This window comes from Pezoporus flaviventris, unplaced genomic scaffold, assembly GCF_033815535.1.
Source record: "Pezoporus flaviventris isolate CSIRO_AGI_PZ_B2104156 unplaced genomic scaffold, CSIRO_AGI_Pfla_v1 ptg000007l, whole genome shotgun sequence".
Classification (NCBI taxonomy): domain Eukaryota; kingdom Metazoa; phylum Chordata; class Aves; order Psittaciformes; family Psittacidae; genus Pezoporus; species Pezoporus flaviventris.
This window is the reverse complement of record NW_026892555.1, coordinates 70,421,711-70,437,995: the sequence shown is the minus strand read 5'-3', so window position 1 is coordinate 70,437,995 and position 16,285 is coordinate 70,421,711. Positions and strand designations below refer to the sequence as shown.

Here is a 16,285-nt window from a genome sequence, read left to right as displayed (position 1 = left end):
ACACTTTGCTACACAATATTGCAAGCACATCTTCACCTTAGGACTGGATTTGACTCCTTGAGCCATGTCAGGAGGAATCTGGCTAAAGTTAATGCAGTTACTGTAATTTCTGATCATATATGTGATACCAGAATCTGGCCGTGAACAGGTTTACACAGATGAAACTGGCTATGCAGGATTCAGGAGGTTTGTTCAGAAGCGTCCTCAGACAACAGTGCTCATCTCCGAGATACAGGGACAACACGCCTTCTCACTGGAAATTCAAACTGTTCAATCAATCTTTAGAAACTTAGCAATCGAGGCAATTGCTAATCAGCACTCCATCCGAGAAATGATAGCTACTCTTCAAAGCACACATGTAAATTGGTATCCTAGATCTCTTATTTACTGGGATTTTAGAAAGCAGATGTACTATTGTATCACCTCAACATAGAGAAGGGAGGTGCGTTGCATCCACTGCTCTTCACAGAAGGTGAGCATAAAAGGTCATGATCAAACAGGCTGATTTTTAACTTGAGTTAACCATTTTATTCACAAAAACAACAACAAAAAAAAAAGCAGGTTATGTCATACTCTGCAAGCCAGAGAAACACTGCACACGTACAGTTTCATTACTAAAGCACTAGCAACAACATAATTCCTTCACACAGTGCTCCCTGTTCTACTTTCTGAGTTAGGCACTGCAAGACTCTATCAAACACAGAAACTATGGAAATTAAACCTAACAAACTCTGGTAGCCCATCATAACATACTTTAAAGCTGTTTTCTACTTCGCTAAAAATAAATTTAGGGCATGAACATTATAAGTAAAACTATAAAAGCTACCGAAGCAATCACAGCCTTTTCCAGCCTGCACAGTGTGAAGTAGAGCAGTAAATTGCAGCGAGCAGACAGCACAGCTCTTAAAACTTGCCCAGCTCCTGCTCTGACAAAAGAGTCCGCTTGGGACTTCATCTTGCTGCTGCTCTCATCCCTTAATTAACAGACTAATAAATCCACTGCTAGCGTGTTCTGCGTTTGCCTGACAAAAACCCAAATCCACCTGTGGGTCACCCAAGGGCTGACTGCTATTTAGCACTACTGCTGCGAAAGCGCTGCCTAACACGTAGGACGGGGGGCACCTACAGCCGCCCAGCCCACGAACCTCTGACCATTTGGAGCACTTTGAACTCGAGGCCGGCAGCGCTCTGCTCTCCTTCCCCCGCCAAGGCCCTGCCGTAGGGCAGCGAGACCCACGGCCGAGACGGCTGAATGACCCTTTCAGAGCTTCTGGCGGCTGCGCGCTACCACCCAAGCCAGCGGGCGCACCGACCCCTGCGGCCCCGGGTCCCACCCGCCGGACCGGGTGCACTCGCTTCGAGACCCTTCTGCTCCCCGCAGCCACTGCCCCAGCTCCGAACCTCGGCGGCCAGTGCCGAAGGGTGTAGGCGGCCACCGCCTGCCCGCCTCAGCGCCGTGGCGCGCCTGGCCAGCCCGCTGCAAGACATGACCCCCAAAGCAAAGCAATCCCCGCTCTCCGGCCGCCCCGGTCTTGCAGGCGGAGGGGCAGCGGGGTCGGAGCGCCCCTTGCAAAAGGAAAAGACGAAGCAGCCGGTTTCCACCCTCCTGCAGCCTGGCTCAGCCTGCCGCCGCTCGCCCCGCTGCCCGGTCGTGTCCCCTTCTCCCCTATCGGCCGCCACCCAGGGCTGTGCTCAGCACGGCGGGGTCGACACCTGCGCGCCAGCTCCGGAGGGAGGCAGGGAAGGCACGGGACCGCAGCACGCCGGCCAGCACGGCCGCTGTCGCCGTCTGAAGCCGCTCCTGCCCGCGGAGGCTAGCGGCGGCCGGTCCGGCCCGGGGCTTACCCAGTGGGAGGCTTGCAGGCCCCGGGGCGCACAAGGGTCTCCATGGCTGCGCCCCTCTCGCCACTTCTGAAGGGACGGAGCGGGCCGGCAGCGGGACAGCGGCGAAGGTCGGCAGCTGGGGGATCCAGAGGGAGGGAAGAGAGAAAACGAGTGAGCGCCGGCCTCCCGTCCGCCCGGCCCAGCTCCCCGCCCCGCCGCCGGGCGGCACTGCCCGGGGCGCCGCCACCCACCGCTCCCGCGGGCGGGGATGAGGTGCCCTGCCCAGGCGGCACACAGCGGCCCCCGCCCGCCCGCCCGCCCACCTTAGCAGGCCGGCAGGGGAGTAACGCCGCGCTCCGCGCGCTACGGGCTCAGCTGCGTACGCCGAGCAGGAGGTTGCCTGGGCTGGGGTCAGCGGCGGGGCGGGCAGCGCTAAGGAGGCCGGCGGACGCTGCCCCCTCAATGGCCCGGGAAGGTGGGTTGCTGCCGGCCCGTTTCCATGTAACCGGCCGGGCCGACCCCGCCGTGGCGGGGGAGAAGCAGGAGATGGGAAACTTGGAGGATTGGGACGCGACAGAGTCCAGCTCCTGCACCCCTTTCGCTATGAACTTGGGCAAACCAGAGCTTGCCCGAAGCAGACCCCCGCGGGGAAGGGGAGTTTTTCCTGAGCTTCCAGCCCTGCCCAGCCCCTGGTAAAGCCAGCTGAGGCTCGGCTCTCGTTACTTTTACTCTCACAGATTTTTTCTGTGTTCTTAGAGGTGGCACAAACAATTTTTTTACCATTAGCATTGGCTTTGGTCGAGAGAGGGGCTGCAGGGCAGACCTCTAAGTGGTGTTTCACCCGCTGCACCTACAGCCTCACGCCCCAGGCGGGGCTCACACCGAGCGGTGTGAAGGCCCCACCGGCACGGCCTTCACAGCACGCTGAAGTCTTGAGGTGCCGTTTCAGAGGCATTCCCGTCCTGCCGCTTCCCAGGGGAGCAACTGTTGTGTGTGAAAGGAGAACTCAGCTGGAGGCGGGAGCCCGGCTTGTGTTACTGCAGCTTGCGAGTGCTGTCCGCTGTGCCCAGCGTTGGGAACCCTGGCCTCTCTTGGACATGTAAGGATTTCTCTGCTCCCCTCAAGCCGTCTCCATTTTGCTTTCCCTGGCTTTTCTGGCCATTATGGGAGGATTATGGAAGAGGCCTCAGGCCGCCAGGCAACATGGGGACTGCAAGATAGGAGCAAGCAGGCTCAGTAAAGTGGTGGTGAGAAACTGAGGTGGGGGACTGTGAGGGGAAGGAGGAGGTGCTGCCTGACCTGCCTTTTCACCCGTCTGCCTTGGAGACAGTCCCACAGGTTCTGGTTAATCAGAGAAGTTCGGATTAGAAGGGACCTTAGAGCTCATCTAGTTCCAACACCCCTGCCACAGGCAGGGACACCTTCCGCTACACCAGATTGCTCAAAGCCCCATCCAGCCTGGCCTTGAACACTGTCAGGGATGGGGCAGTCACAGCTTCTCTGGGCAACCTGTGCCAGTATCTCACCACCCTCACAGTAAAGAATTTCTTCCTCTTATCTAATCTACATCTACCCTCTTTCAGATTAAAGCCATTCCCCTTTGTCCTGTCTCTACATGCCCTTGTAAAAAGTCCCTCTCCAGAGTCCTTATAGGCCCCCTTTAGGTACTGGAAGCTGCTCTGAGGTCTCCCCAGAACCTTCTTTAATCCAGGCTGAACAACCCCAGTTCTCTCAGCCTCTCTTCCTCACCCCTTTCCTCAAATGTTTCCTTCCCCTCAGGGAAGCATACGTCTTTGAGCATATTCTTGAACACCTATCTTTGCATATGCTGCCCGTTTGAAACTGTCTTGCCTAGCTCAGTGACCAGAGTAAATGCAAGCAGCTGCTCTGGCTCCAAAACCAAGTGTTTCTTGCTCAGCAAGCAAGAGTTGGCAAAACTGGGTCAGAAGCTGCATGTGAGTGATGACGTAGCTGTCTGCAAGGAACTCGCATCCCAGGCAGATTGGAAATATTTTGAAACATTCAGACATTGGGTTAATTTGCCAGTAACAGAAAAGGATGCATTCACCCTTTCTACACTACATAAATGAAAGGTTACTGTAAACACCCTTTGTCTTGTACCAAGGCTTATGCATTATTGTAAAAGTATTTATTTCCATGCATTTACCCCAACATATTACAGCACACTTATTGTCATCTGTAATATTGTCATCTCGCACTTTGACAACCTGAGGTCTCCCCTTAATTCCCATCTTCTCAGCTAAGAATGCTGCTTTCAGTTCCTTCCTCTCTGTCCCTGACATGTACAGATGCTGAAGGGCAAGATACAGCTGGCTGTCCTAGCTGTATGTAGAGGAACAAATACACAAATTTATAGAAGCAAAACATTGATCTCTAATTTCTGTGTTACCATGGGTAGAAGTTGACTAAGTTGCCACAGTTTAGTAATTACCCTGGTTATCTGAGCCACACGCATATTCCTAATTTGTGCCCTCATAAAAATAAATAGGGTATCTTACATAGTTCATTTTGCAAGCGGATTATTTCTGACACTGCTCACTGTCAGTTACCATAGCTTCAGGAATGAATGGTGATCTGTTAAATCATGGGTGAACTTGATTTCATGGCTCTGTTCATCAGCTATTTTGTCATTTTTCGTCTCACCTCAATCTAAATGAACTCCTTCCTATCCTGAAATAGACTCATGGGCACAAAACCTCTCTGGAAACTCCCAAACCTTCCCCTGTCTGCATCGTTAGCAAACTACACAGATATTTCAAGAACCTGAAGGAACTTCCCTTGCCTCAGCTGTAACTTCTGCTTTACAGTGACACACCTGAGCAGAGGTGTAAAGCACAAAACAACAAAATAGTATTTGCTTATTATGTTCACTTTTTATATAGCACAGCAAAAGAGTGAAAGCCTACTAATCACTGAAATAATAATCCTATACATCTCCAGAGTGCGGGAGCACTGACTGCCCATGGCCCCAGTTCTTCAGTCTCTTTTAGCTGATGAAATAGCTGGGTGAAATGCAGTGAGCACACTCTGAGTTCAGCACAGGAATCTGCCTTTCTCCAAGTTCCTTGGCACCGGACCCAGCTCCCCCAAAAAAGGGCAAAAGGGGCATTTCTTGTGTGCATTGTAATCCCTACAATCGGGGTGCTGTGCTCATTTTTTAGGAAAATGGCATTCGTTTGGAGAGGGGCTCTATGAGTATTTGCCAGTATCTCATAAAATGTCTCTGAGACTATGTTCAGCTCGCCTGCGCTGCTTTCATCCTTTTCCTGTCTGTATAGCTTCATCTCCATTTAGATGAGCCTCCTCAGTTTATTTCCTAAGAAAATTAAGTCAAATTAAGTCAGATGACAAAATCCTTGCTCTAAAATAGTTTAGACCTTTAAAAATAAAAAAATAATCACCAATGCAATTTCACATTTCTGCTCTTACACAATCTTCAAAACATTATTCCTGGTTTTACTCACCTTCACTGTTCGTAGTTTTACTGAATCAAACCTTAAAGGTTACATTTTTCTTCTGCTAAAACTGGCCTGCAATGTTTCAGGAATTTGAGTTTATAGTATAAACTTAACTGAACATGTAAGGAATCTAGTAGGACAAGTCTAATACCAAAGAATTTGTTTCTTATGTTGAAAAAACAACTCATCATTAGGTAAACCAGAGCCTTCTCTCTAGTCTAGCATGTATCTCTTCCTGCAATTTAACTGTTTGAGGACTGTCCTAGAATTGGAAACCAGATTTGAGCTTAAAAACCAAAGCAAAAATAACAAACTCAAATTTATAGCAGAAAAAGATAGCAGTAATTATTGTAGTTACATTTAGTTAGTAGCAAACACACATTTTAAACCACATAAATCCTAAGCAATCTAGAAATTGCAGTTGAACCATTAGTCTCTCTAAGAGAGTTGACATACTGTACAATTGCAAAATTCCTGGCTGCGTAATTACAGCAGTTGGAGCTGCATAGCCTCAAGCTCACAAAATTTTTATTTTGCTATCTATAGGAAAAAAAAAAAAAAAAAGGAAAAGAAAAAAAAAAAAAATTTCAGGCCTTGCTAGACCATTTCCTTGAGTCCCAGAGCACCCTTAATTCAGAAAGTTGTTCTGGGATTTGGCCCTATGGGTCCTATTATTTTTATTAGGAACCTGAAATAACTGAGCAAATGATACCAATTTTAGAGGAACGTGTCGAAATAACAAAAACCATGAGTAGGTTTGAACAAGTATCACATCATTGCTGTTCTAGACAAGACTAACACAGTATTATCAAATACCCCTGAAGAGGCTGAGTTTGCTTCAGAAAGGCACCATGACTCCATGACTGAGGCACTCAAGGGTGAACAAAGATCCTGTGCTTGGATCTGCCCATAGTCACATAGAAAATCACAGACAAGTTCCTGGTTCATCTTTCTCTTACTCATCTGGTGTCACGCTGAGGAGCCTCCTTTGTGACTCAGTGCCAAACTGCACTTCTGCAGCATCTAGAAGAGAGCAAAGACACTTCCTACCCTGGGCAACCTGAGGTTTTTGGAATAGAGATTTTAGTTTTCTGCATGGCTTTAGAGACTTACATGTAAGAAGTCTGTGATATCAGTAGAGGTTTCCAAGAAAAGACCCGAAAAAGATATCAATTATCCAAAAACATGACAAGCCATCTGAAAGAGTATGTGGTTACAGATACAGTTTTATGTAGCTTTAGGTGAGACAGCTCATATTATTTCTGCGTTACCAGGTAATTACCTCCTGTATATGTAGAAATACTGACGCTTGCCCTTTGTCTTCTCTCTCAACCTGTTCTGTTTTGAAAGATAGATCCTGTCAGAGATTTTGTCTCCCAAAACTTCCTGAAGTAAGTGAAGGTTAGGAGGACTTTTGGCCTTAAGATGCCCAGAAAAATAAATTAGGAGTGTGATGGAGAACGCTAGAGGCTCTTTCCAAGTCTCTGCGTGGAAAATGCTGCTTTGCTTGACTGTGCACTCCTGCCTTCAAACTATGGTGTGGTCTGGAAAGGGGTGAGGTGGAGAGAGAGACAGCGCAGCACAGAGATGAGCAGATGTATGATGCATTGTCAGCCCAACGCTGACGCTCAGGACTCACAAGGCAGATCGAGCACTGTCATGCCAGGTAAAAATATTATGGAAAGAGGGTGTCCTTTTGCCTTAGACAGGATTTCAGAGCACACATGCAGAGCAGGGAATGTGATGTACATGAACAGTGATGAGGAAATGGTTTAAAACCAGGATGAGAATAGAATAAGAGGAATTTCTGTGAACGACACAGTCATTAGGAAATTAAAACCAGGTTATTTTAAATGTGGCTAAAAGTGGACATGGCAGACATAACCCAGACTGAAGCTGATATGTCTCTATAATATGCTGACACAGTCTTGAATGTAAGCACCACAGAACTTTGGGGATTTTTTTTTTTTTTTTAAAGGTTAAGTATTGATTACATGCTATTCTTCCTCTTTTTTTCCCCCAACAGTTTGCTTTTGGGGGAAGGTCTGTTGCTTTTCCCTACCATTTTTTTTCTATATATTTTTGACAAGTAGACTTCTGTTTCCTCTCTTTTCTACTAATCCTCTTATATGCACTTTTTTTTTCAGGATTTGAAACCCCAGTCCTAGTCTGCAGTTAAACTGACATTAACGAAAGAATATTTACCTGGACAGACCCAGTGGGCTGGCACTTGTGTTCTTGGGCTCAGCTGTGGTGAGAAACTTCCTAGGCAAGATGGTAATATCCAAAATCAAAAGAGTTGCATGGGTCATACTCATCCGAGAACAGTGTTAGAGAAGATAACACCATTATCCAGGGAAAATATAAAATTAGCCTTGAAGCCCATGTCACTTTATATGACAGAAAAGAGCATTTGGGCAGTCTTGACCAGCTTGCAAACAAAATTCAAATTAAAACATTAGCTAATTTATGTAAATGTATCTTCACTGTACTGAGCTGGGTAAACCCAGCTACAGCTATTCCTCACTGAGGTTTTTGCTCTTTGTTTGCCATGCCAAGGAGAGCCTGAGGTTGCCAAAGCAGCATTTTAGAAAAGAGACTCATTGCCTTCCAGATGCTGGTACCACTAAAACCCCTTTTGCCTCTGTCTTAAATGAAAATAAGTTGTACTATGCTTAGAATTACCCACTCTTTCAGCATTTTCATGAAAGAGAAGTAGAGCTCTTGGGCAGCTCAGCCCAGCAGAACTAGCAGAAAGAGAACATTAATGAGCCTTCTGCATAAATAACTTTCACAGAACTGAAAACAATTCATTTAGAAATGGAATGAAGCCATAGAAGAGCACTTGACTTTGGCATGACACTTTTCCAGTCAATGGGGTACAGACAGGGCAAGTTTTCATAAAGCCAGGCAGGACTGACATCGCAGAGGTGATGCAGCAATTCAGAAAACAGAAAGCTCCCTCTCTGTAAGGTATGGACATGGCGTGTTCCCAATTTTGTTTACGCCACACACAACACCATGTGGCTCCACTGTTGCAAACAGCCTGCTCCTCCCAGCTCTCTGGATACTGCATCGTACCCAGCTCTTCTCCCAGGATGCATGGGTAGTTATGCAAGCAATGGAAGCAAGGAGTGCCTGCTGCCTTTGAAACACTGGCTGTCATGTGGGGCTTCAGCTACTAACTGCTGAAGTTGCTCTTGAAGTTAGTCCCTGCAGTAACCATATGCCTTTAGAAAACAATTTGCAAGTGAGCCATGTCTGTACTTAATACTGAATACCAGGGTTTCTATTTCTAGAAGGCTATTTCTATTTTCATGTATATAATACGGCGAGGCTCTAATCAGAAGAATTATATCTACTTACAGTGCTCTCTATAAATATTTAACACGTATAAGATAGGCTTTATTAACAATGTCCACAACTATCTTTTAGTTCACAGACTGTGTTAAACTTCTGCCACTTCTAAATAGATTTTTTTCAGTACAGTCTTTCAGTGAAATTTAGAAAGTTTCCGTGGTCAGGAGGTAGTGGTATCTCAAGGTTTCATTTTCAAGTTTCAGCATAGGTAAGTAACAGCATAGATTTTGTAGAATTTTATAGTTACGTAATTCTCACTTCACAGTTGCATCATCTGATGCACCTTTCAGGTTAATCCTGATTGATAGCAACATAAATGAAAACAGGGTTTGGTTCTGTATTTAAATTAAAATTAATACACTGCAGATAAAGACAAATACTATGTACTTAGGCAAAAAAAGAAAAGTAGCAGGCTTGGTGGTGCTGCTGCTATTTCCATTGAGTTGCATTATTTGTGATGACCTTAGCTGAACACCACCTCAAAGCACAAAAAGATTCACATGCATATGAAAGCTCATCAATATTACACTTATATTTGTTAATTCTCTAGAAAAAATAAGACACTTTGAAATACTATATCATCTCTAGAATTCTCTGTAAACTGAACAGGGACCTGGATACCTGCATACTGTTAAACTACCACATGCGTCCCCAAAGGCCTTCCTTTTATTCATTCCCACCCCAAATGTAGACCTCGTGAACCTGAAATCCCTGCGCTACCTTAATTTGAGACTTATACCCCAGAAGGATAGAACTTTAATGGATGCTATTGTGAGGAGAGCATATGAAGAAGGCAGATGAAGTCTGAAGACTGACATCCATAAAGCCTTATGTATAATTCAGACCTAGGTTACAAGTGTGAGGAGGTAAATAATGATATCATTTATCTTAAGGAATTCTTCCTGGGCATATTTGAATTGACATCATGCACAGTAAACTTTTTCTAGCCACCGTCATGTCATGACACCATCACTGGCTCAAAGGTGGCTTCCCCAGCACACATCCCCCTGGGGCCAGCAAAGGCTTCTTAACTCTCCCTTCATATATTAAGAAGCTTTACACCCTGATATCAACAAGTGACAAGACAGTAATACTTTTCTTTCTGCTAGCATACCTTGAGATCAATCCTGCTGCTCTTTTCCAGAAGATACGGGTTAGCTGTGTATGTCAAAGGAAGAGGAAGGGAGATCTTCCAGAGATGTCCAGTGGTACTAATCCAGGAGAACTTGGGCTGAGATGAAGTACACAGTTGGTTCACCACAGTGTCATTGGACAGGTGCAGTCACGTAGACAAGACAGGGTAATGCTTCCGTCTTTAGAAATGGTTGCAGTCACCTTCCTCACCCTGCTCCTGTAAGCAGAACATAAATAGAATAAAGAAAAACTCTCATTGGAAGGGATTAGATAAACTGGTCAGTGAAGAGGGGTGGAGGAAATATGGATTATTTGAAGAACATCACCAGCCTGATCAACAGCCTACTGAATATTAATGAAAGGTTTTCTACTGGCTCCGACTGGTTTTTCCAAATCTTTCACATCACTTGCAAACATGGGCAGTAATGACAAGGTGTTTTATGAAACCTTTCTTCTCTCATTTCTTCCCCTCTTCCTCTCCAGCGTGAGGTTAATTACATCTTAATCCTACCTCTAGCCACCTGTACTGGCACTACATGAATCTTCACAGGAACCTGCTGTTTGCTGGCCCCTAAAGGACAACATGAAGGTAAAAAGTCTGACACGTGCTTTAAACATGCTGTACCTGACATGCGGTGGTTGATGAACCTTTGGAACCTTTTTATTTCTCTGTCTTCTCTTGGTTTGCCTGCTCTCCTCACCCTGCAATCTTAGTCTAGGGGAGGGGTATAAATTATGACATAGTTAAAATGAAACACTCCCTTTTATTCAGGTGAGTCATCTGCAGGTATCCAGAAAATGTACAGCGTGAAAATTATCAGGGCATTAGGAATACAAAGTAGGTCCTTAGAGTGCCTTTGGAAAAATAAATATGGAGCGCCTCTAATTTACAAAGACAACTCATTTCCTACTCTTCACAGTCGCAGACTAGAATAATGAGATTTCAAAGCTTCCCGTGGGTTTGCTACACACAGTGGTGTGCTGCCACGTTTCTTCAAGGACAGCCCAGAAAGCAAACTGATGCTTGGCTCCTTCTCTGACCCCGTGGCAGGAGCTGTCCTTGCAGCAGCTGGTGTCTGGCACAACTCTTTATTTCCAGCAGAGCAGGCTGCCAGAGCCCCACCTTTTCTCCACCTTCCCCTCTCTCAACACAGATGCATGACAAGGGAGAACAATAGTTCTGCAGAGACCCATCTTTTCTCCTAATACAAGTTGTCTATCACAGAAAGGCCTTAATAGTCACAAAGGGTCTAGCATATAGACAACTATCTCTTTAGGAACTAGGCACGTGTCCGTAGAGATTTAAAGGAATACATCAGTTTGGTTAATTTTTATACTTATTCATAATATGATGAAATATTAAAATAATCCACAGCTGTACATACAGTTTTTTCTTTTACTGGAATATAACAAATTCAGGTGTAAATAATTCTAAAATGCATTAGATCAATGCCTGTGATAACTATGGATGTGCTTTCACAGCATTGGCTGGTGTTTTAAATCCAAGTGTCACAAAAGCCCACATTAATGACCATTAATGGACCAAAACGCACATGGAAGCCTTTGCAAATTTTCACTCAAGATGTATTTTGAAACCTGTCTACCTGTCTACAGCTTCCAAGAGAAAACGAAAGATCACAGAGTGACATTTCACTTGTTCATGTATACTTTGCATTTGACACACCATAACACCCCAGTGGTTACGAAGCAAAGGCTAGCTTGAGTCAGACACTGTAGGTGTGCACAAGAATGACCAGCTGTGGATCTTGCAGCAACCACTGTGGCCTGAGTCATTGCTTCTGTAGAGGTTTCTCAGGGTGCTCAGTGCTGGTCCTCCTTCTTGCATATGCAGAAGATATCCTTAGGTCCTGCCCTGCTGAGGGAGCATGGTCAGCTCCTGCCTGCAAATGTTTATGTGTGAAAAAAAGAAGGTGTCCATGCCCTTCCCCACCACAGCCTTGGCTCACTGCTACCGAAACCTTTCTCTGTCGGGTTGCCCAATCCTAGCTGAACCGTGGCCAAGCTCACAGCATACCTTAAACAACAGGTAGGCCTCCAGAGCACGGTCACCCCATCACAGGTATAACCTTCCCCTTCTGTGAGATCTTAATGTCATAGGGGAGTATGTGTGCAACTGGAGGCGTGGCATTTTTAACCTTTCAGGAAAGAATGGTATTTGCAAGTGTCACTGCAAATTCAAATACCTTGCCACCATGTTTTCAGTTTTAACGTGGCTCCTTACAAAATTATAAAATACTGTTCATTTATACATTACAATTGCATTTCCAAACTGCTGTCTAATACAGATCTTGACAATTACATTTGTTACCCTACTGCTTTATGAACACCTCATTCCTTCCTGATGAATGAAGATCAAGCATGGCTAAACCTAGAATTTTCGATGGATGTAACATAGACTCCAAAATACATGCATTTATCCATACATACATAATTTCACAATTCTAGAGTTTTGTTTTCTTTGGGGTGGGTTGGTTTTTTTTTTTTTTGCATACTGACTTACTTGGAAGCTCCAGATGCCTGGGGCTTCTCCTGAGACCTGACCAGATGTTCCTCATTCAGCTCTGGGGCCCTCAGCACAAGACAGCTATGGACCTGTTGTAGTGGGTCCAGAGGAAGGCCACAAAGATGATCAGAGGAAGCACCTCTCCTGTGAAGACAGGCTGGGAGAACTGGAATTGTTGAGCCTAGAAAAGGTTCTGGAGAGACGTTATTGCAGCCTTTCAAAACTTAAGGGAGCTTATAAGAAAGATGTGGACAAATTTTTTACCAGTGTCTCTAGTGATAACACAAGGGGTAACAGTTTTAAACTACAAGGGGGTACATTTAGATTGAACATAAGGAAGAAATTCTTCACTATGAGGGTGCTGAGATACTGGCACAGGTTTCCCAGAGAAGCTGTGGCTGCCCCATCCCTGGCAGTGTTCAAGGCCTGGTTGGATGGGGCTTTGAGCAACCTGGTCTAGTGGAAGGTGTCCCTGCCCATGGCAGGGGGTTGAAACTAGATGATTGTTAAAGGCCCTTTCCAACCTAAACCACTCTGTAATTCTCGAGTGCCCAAGTAAGGATTTGGATCTGTGTTTGTGCACTCAAGTTAGAGTATCTGTTTCATCACTGACATAACAGGATGTTTGAGGTCAACTCATAACTGAACACCAGGATTCAGAACACTTATTCCTAAGGGAATCAAAATAGAGTACAGCAGCTGAGCCAACAAAATAGAATAGGAATTTGTCCCTTTTTTAAATTGTATCAACAGAAGTTCAAAGTTAAATCCGTGGTTCTGCAGGGATCTGGTAAGCAAGAGTATGATCAGAAAACAGACTGTGGAAAAGTCAGGGGAGGAAATTTTGATGAGCGTGGTTTGTTTAACAGTCTTGTGACAACCTGTAACAAGAAAACAGCCAATGAAGGTCTTAATAACATTTCAGTTATTGGATTAAGGCTTGGAAAAGACTAATGATTGAGAAAGGGAAGAGAGAAATAGGCAGGAAAACAAACCCAAACCAAAACAACAAAAATTCCCCAAGGTCTCACTGCAAAATTAGGCTTTAGAACATTTTTATCCAGCAGCTCTCCACTGGGAGGCCTCTGGCAAAGCTCCCTGGGGACATGGGGCTAATAGTTCTCCAATGCAGCTCTGGGTGGAGGGGTAAACTCCTTTCCCAAGGTGGTGAAGTAAGCAGGGTGTCACTACTTCCTGGAAAAGAGAACAGGCTGGCTTTATTTTCATCATGCTATCTGAGTTTGTAATCCCCAGCTATGCTCTAAGCAAAGCCAAAGAGCTTTTTACTTTTTACTTCAAATGGGAATGAGCTGTGTGGGCATGAAGAGGGTGCTCTGGGGAGGCGGACGATGAAAGATCCTGCTAACACCATCATAAAAGCGAAGCTGCAGCAGGGAGCTGAAAGGACGCCCTGTATAGTTTTATTCTCAAAGCTTCCAGTTTTGGTGAGAGAAGAGGTGCAAAAACAAGCAAAAGGGTTTAGAATTCCTGAGCTCGTGGCTGCTTTGATGAGCTGGAGTGGCCAGGTTGAACCCACCCACAGCCAGAGGTGTCAGCTGTGACATCAGTGGGGTAAGGATTTCAGTTGCTTGTGAAGGAGTTGTGTTTTTGTCTCTTGTATGACCAGGCACTCTATGTTAAAGAAACATAAAGAGAAAACACCTGGGCAGCAGAACGATCCTTAGTTCAGTCCTGAACGTGATGGCTGGGCCCCAAAATCAATAACCTCTTGCTCAGACACCTCTGAACCACAGCAGGGAGGGAAGCCCCAGCAGAAAAGGGCTCTTTTGCCATCCAGTGGGTCGAGGGGGAGGCAAACAGAAAGCCCAAATAGACATGCCCTAAATATGTTTTTTGTACCCTAAATATGTTTTTTGTACATTGTGTTCCTACACTTTAGAGACATTGCTGAGAAACAGAGTTTACAAACTAGGGAAAAGTTTGTAGCTGTAGTGATGATATTTATAGTTTTGTAACTTATTTGCAGCTTTGTGAAATTTATCTGGGTAAGTGGCTGTCGCAACCTAAGGCAATAGCTAATGTGAAGCTATGAGTGCAAGGCTAGTGGTTATGCTTAGCTAGCTTGGGAGGGGATGGTAGTTTGTCCTGAAGACTGTATCAGCATCGGAGGCAGAAAAACAACAATTTCCCTGACTCCTTGAAGATCCATGTCCAGCTCCCCATTCAGTTCAGTTCAGTTCAGCTGATGGCTGCGGGTAGTTCTCAGCTTTAAAGCATAGTTCTCAGCTTTAAAGCACTGCAGAAGTTCTGCAGTTGCAGAGTCCCTTGGATGGCTGTGCCGGCTGGGGAGCAGCCAGCTGAGAGCATAGGGGCTCTCAGCAGAGCTGGCAGGGCCCATGGAGATGAAGCAGCAAGAGGCACGGCAGGCAGAGAGCTGAGCAGCAATCAGAGCATCACTTTACACAGCAGTGTATTGCCCAGCAAATCTTAGCTTTCACTTACAGCAGATTATGGGAAAAGATCTAGCCTAGAAATTACAACCTCAGAGGAAAAGACTATGAACTGTTATAGTCAAAGAACAACTATAACAGTCAGTTACTATCACTCTGTTATCTACCTGGTCATACATTTGTTCTCTCTTAGAAAAAAAAACAACAAACCAAACACAGAACTTTGTTAGCTGATTCATATTTGCCAACCAGAGAAATTAGCTGGTTCAGTATAATTTTCCCACTTGTCCAGGTGAGGCCTCAAGTCACCACTTTGTGAGCAACTCCCTTCAGTTTGAACCCAGACCTTGTTGCTGCCAGTCACATCCTGGCAGGAAGGTTTCTTCTGAACAGGAGCAGTGTTCCAATGGAATGACTGCACTCTTCCAGAGGATCCCTGCTACCACTGATATGTAGGATGAAGGATATGTAGTCTGAGGATATACTAAGGCGTCATAGTCTATCTTATTAGTTAGAAAAAGAGGCAAACGAGATCTAGGAAGAAAAAAGGGCAATGTATTGAAATAACTAAACACCATCCCAGACTCCAACCAACTTCTTGCCTCTTAGGAATTATGAATAATGCTGGGTACATGCGATGAAGCTTAATTTAGACTGCAGTTTCATAGTCACTTCAAGCTAATCTAAGCTGGCACAGTTCATGAAAGAAGCGGTCTAGCCTGCCTGTCTGGCCCCAGCAAAGCTGTTCCCTCTTTTTCCTCCCCCTTCACATGCAGAGCAGCTTTGTCTCTGTGTAGCATGCAGTGGGGCAGGTGGTTCACCTAGAGGACCAACCCTGCTGCTCCCAAGTACATTTACAGCTCCCAAGCATGCTTACAGCCTCCTCATGCCACCTTTCAGGTTACAGCCATCCTAATAACAACAGGGGAAATACCCTATAAACAGACAAGTAGGGTTTTGCTGTTTGAAGCCCAAATAGGCTTCCTGGTTTGGGGTGGGGATAGAGGGTGGTGAAAGTGACATCTTCAAGGAGCGATGACAGTACAGCAATATACCCCAAGTACTGTCAAACAGGAGAGCTTATTGAGACACTTGGACTTGAACCCCCCTGGAGTCAGCACTCATTCCAGCATTTGCTACCTTAACACTGTCTTATGCTATTGCTGTGTAACATATTAACTTCTAGAGGTCACAGCCCATCAGCCCTGATCCACTGGTGACTTGTCCAAATTCAGGCAAGCAAAATGCTATCTACTGTAGCAATGGAGAAAAAGGTGCTTTTTTTATATAGATATTATAATGTTGTTTGGGCCATTAAGATATCAACACCCCTCCATTCCTGTGTTTATCTTTGGGTACTGTAATGGGACATTGGCCTCAGTTAATGGTTTGATGTTGTTGATCCTCATCAGGGAGCCCAAGCTGAACTTGGCAAACAGAGACAAAGTATGTGCCCATGTCTGTACACCTAATTCTACTTTTCATTAAGTTTATATGCATTTTCGTGAGTGCAACCTCAATCTCACAGCTGAACTCTATGCTTGCTTTAAGGT

The 16,285-nt window shown here is 45.3% G+C and overlaps 1 protein-coding gene and 1 long non-coding RNA gene across 12 annotated transcripts in view; one reads left to right on the top strand and one right to left on the bottom strand.

The window, feature by feature from the left end:
• COBL (cordon-bleu WH2 repeat protein) overlaps nt 1-9,903 on the bottom strand; it is a 164,238-nt gene extending 154,335 nt beyond the window's left edge. For 3 of the 11 annotated variants that reach the window (XM_061449122.1, XM_061449120.1, XM_061449121.1), the window contains exon 1: nt 1,846-2,101. In XM_061449122.1, coding sequence (XP_061305106.1) covers nt 1,846-1,889 — 44 coding nt within the window. In that variant the 5' untranslated portion in view covers nt 1,890-2,101. Of the gene's footprint in view, nt 1-1,845; nt 2,135-9,777 lie in introns of those variants that run through there. The other 8 variants (XM_061449117.1, XM_061449123.1, XM_061449126.1 and 5 more) reach the window with 8 other exon arrangements.
• LOC133267127 (uncharacterized) lies at nt 8,346-11,395 on the top strand. Its single transcript, XR_009742644.1, has 3 exons — nt 8,346-8,508; nt 10,315-10,386; nt 10,570-11,395. It is a non-coding gene; the product is annotated as an uncharacterized LOC133267127 (long non-coding RNA).
• Nucleotides 11,396-16,285: the final 4,890 nt, after the last annotated feature.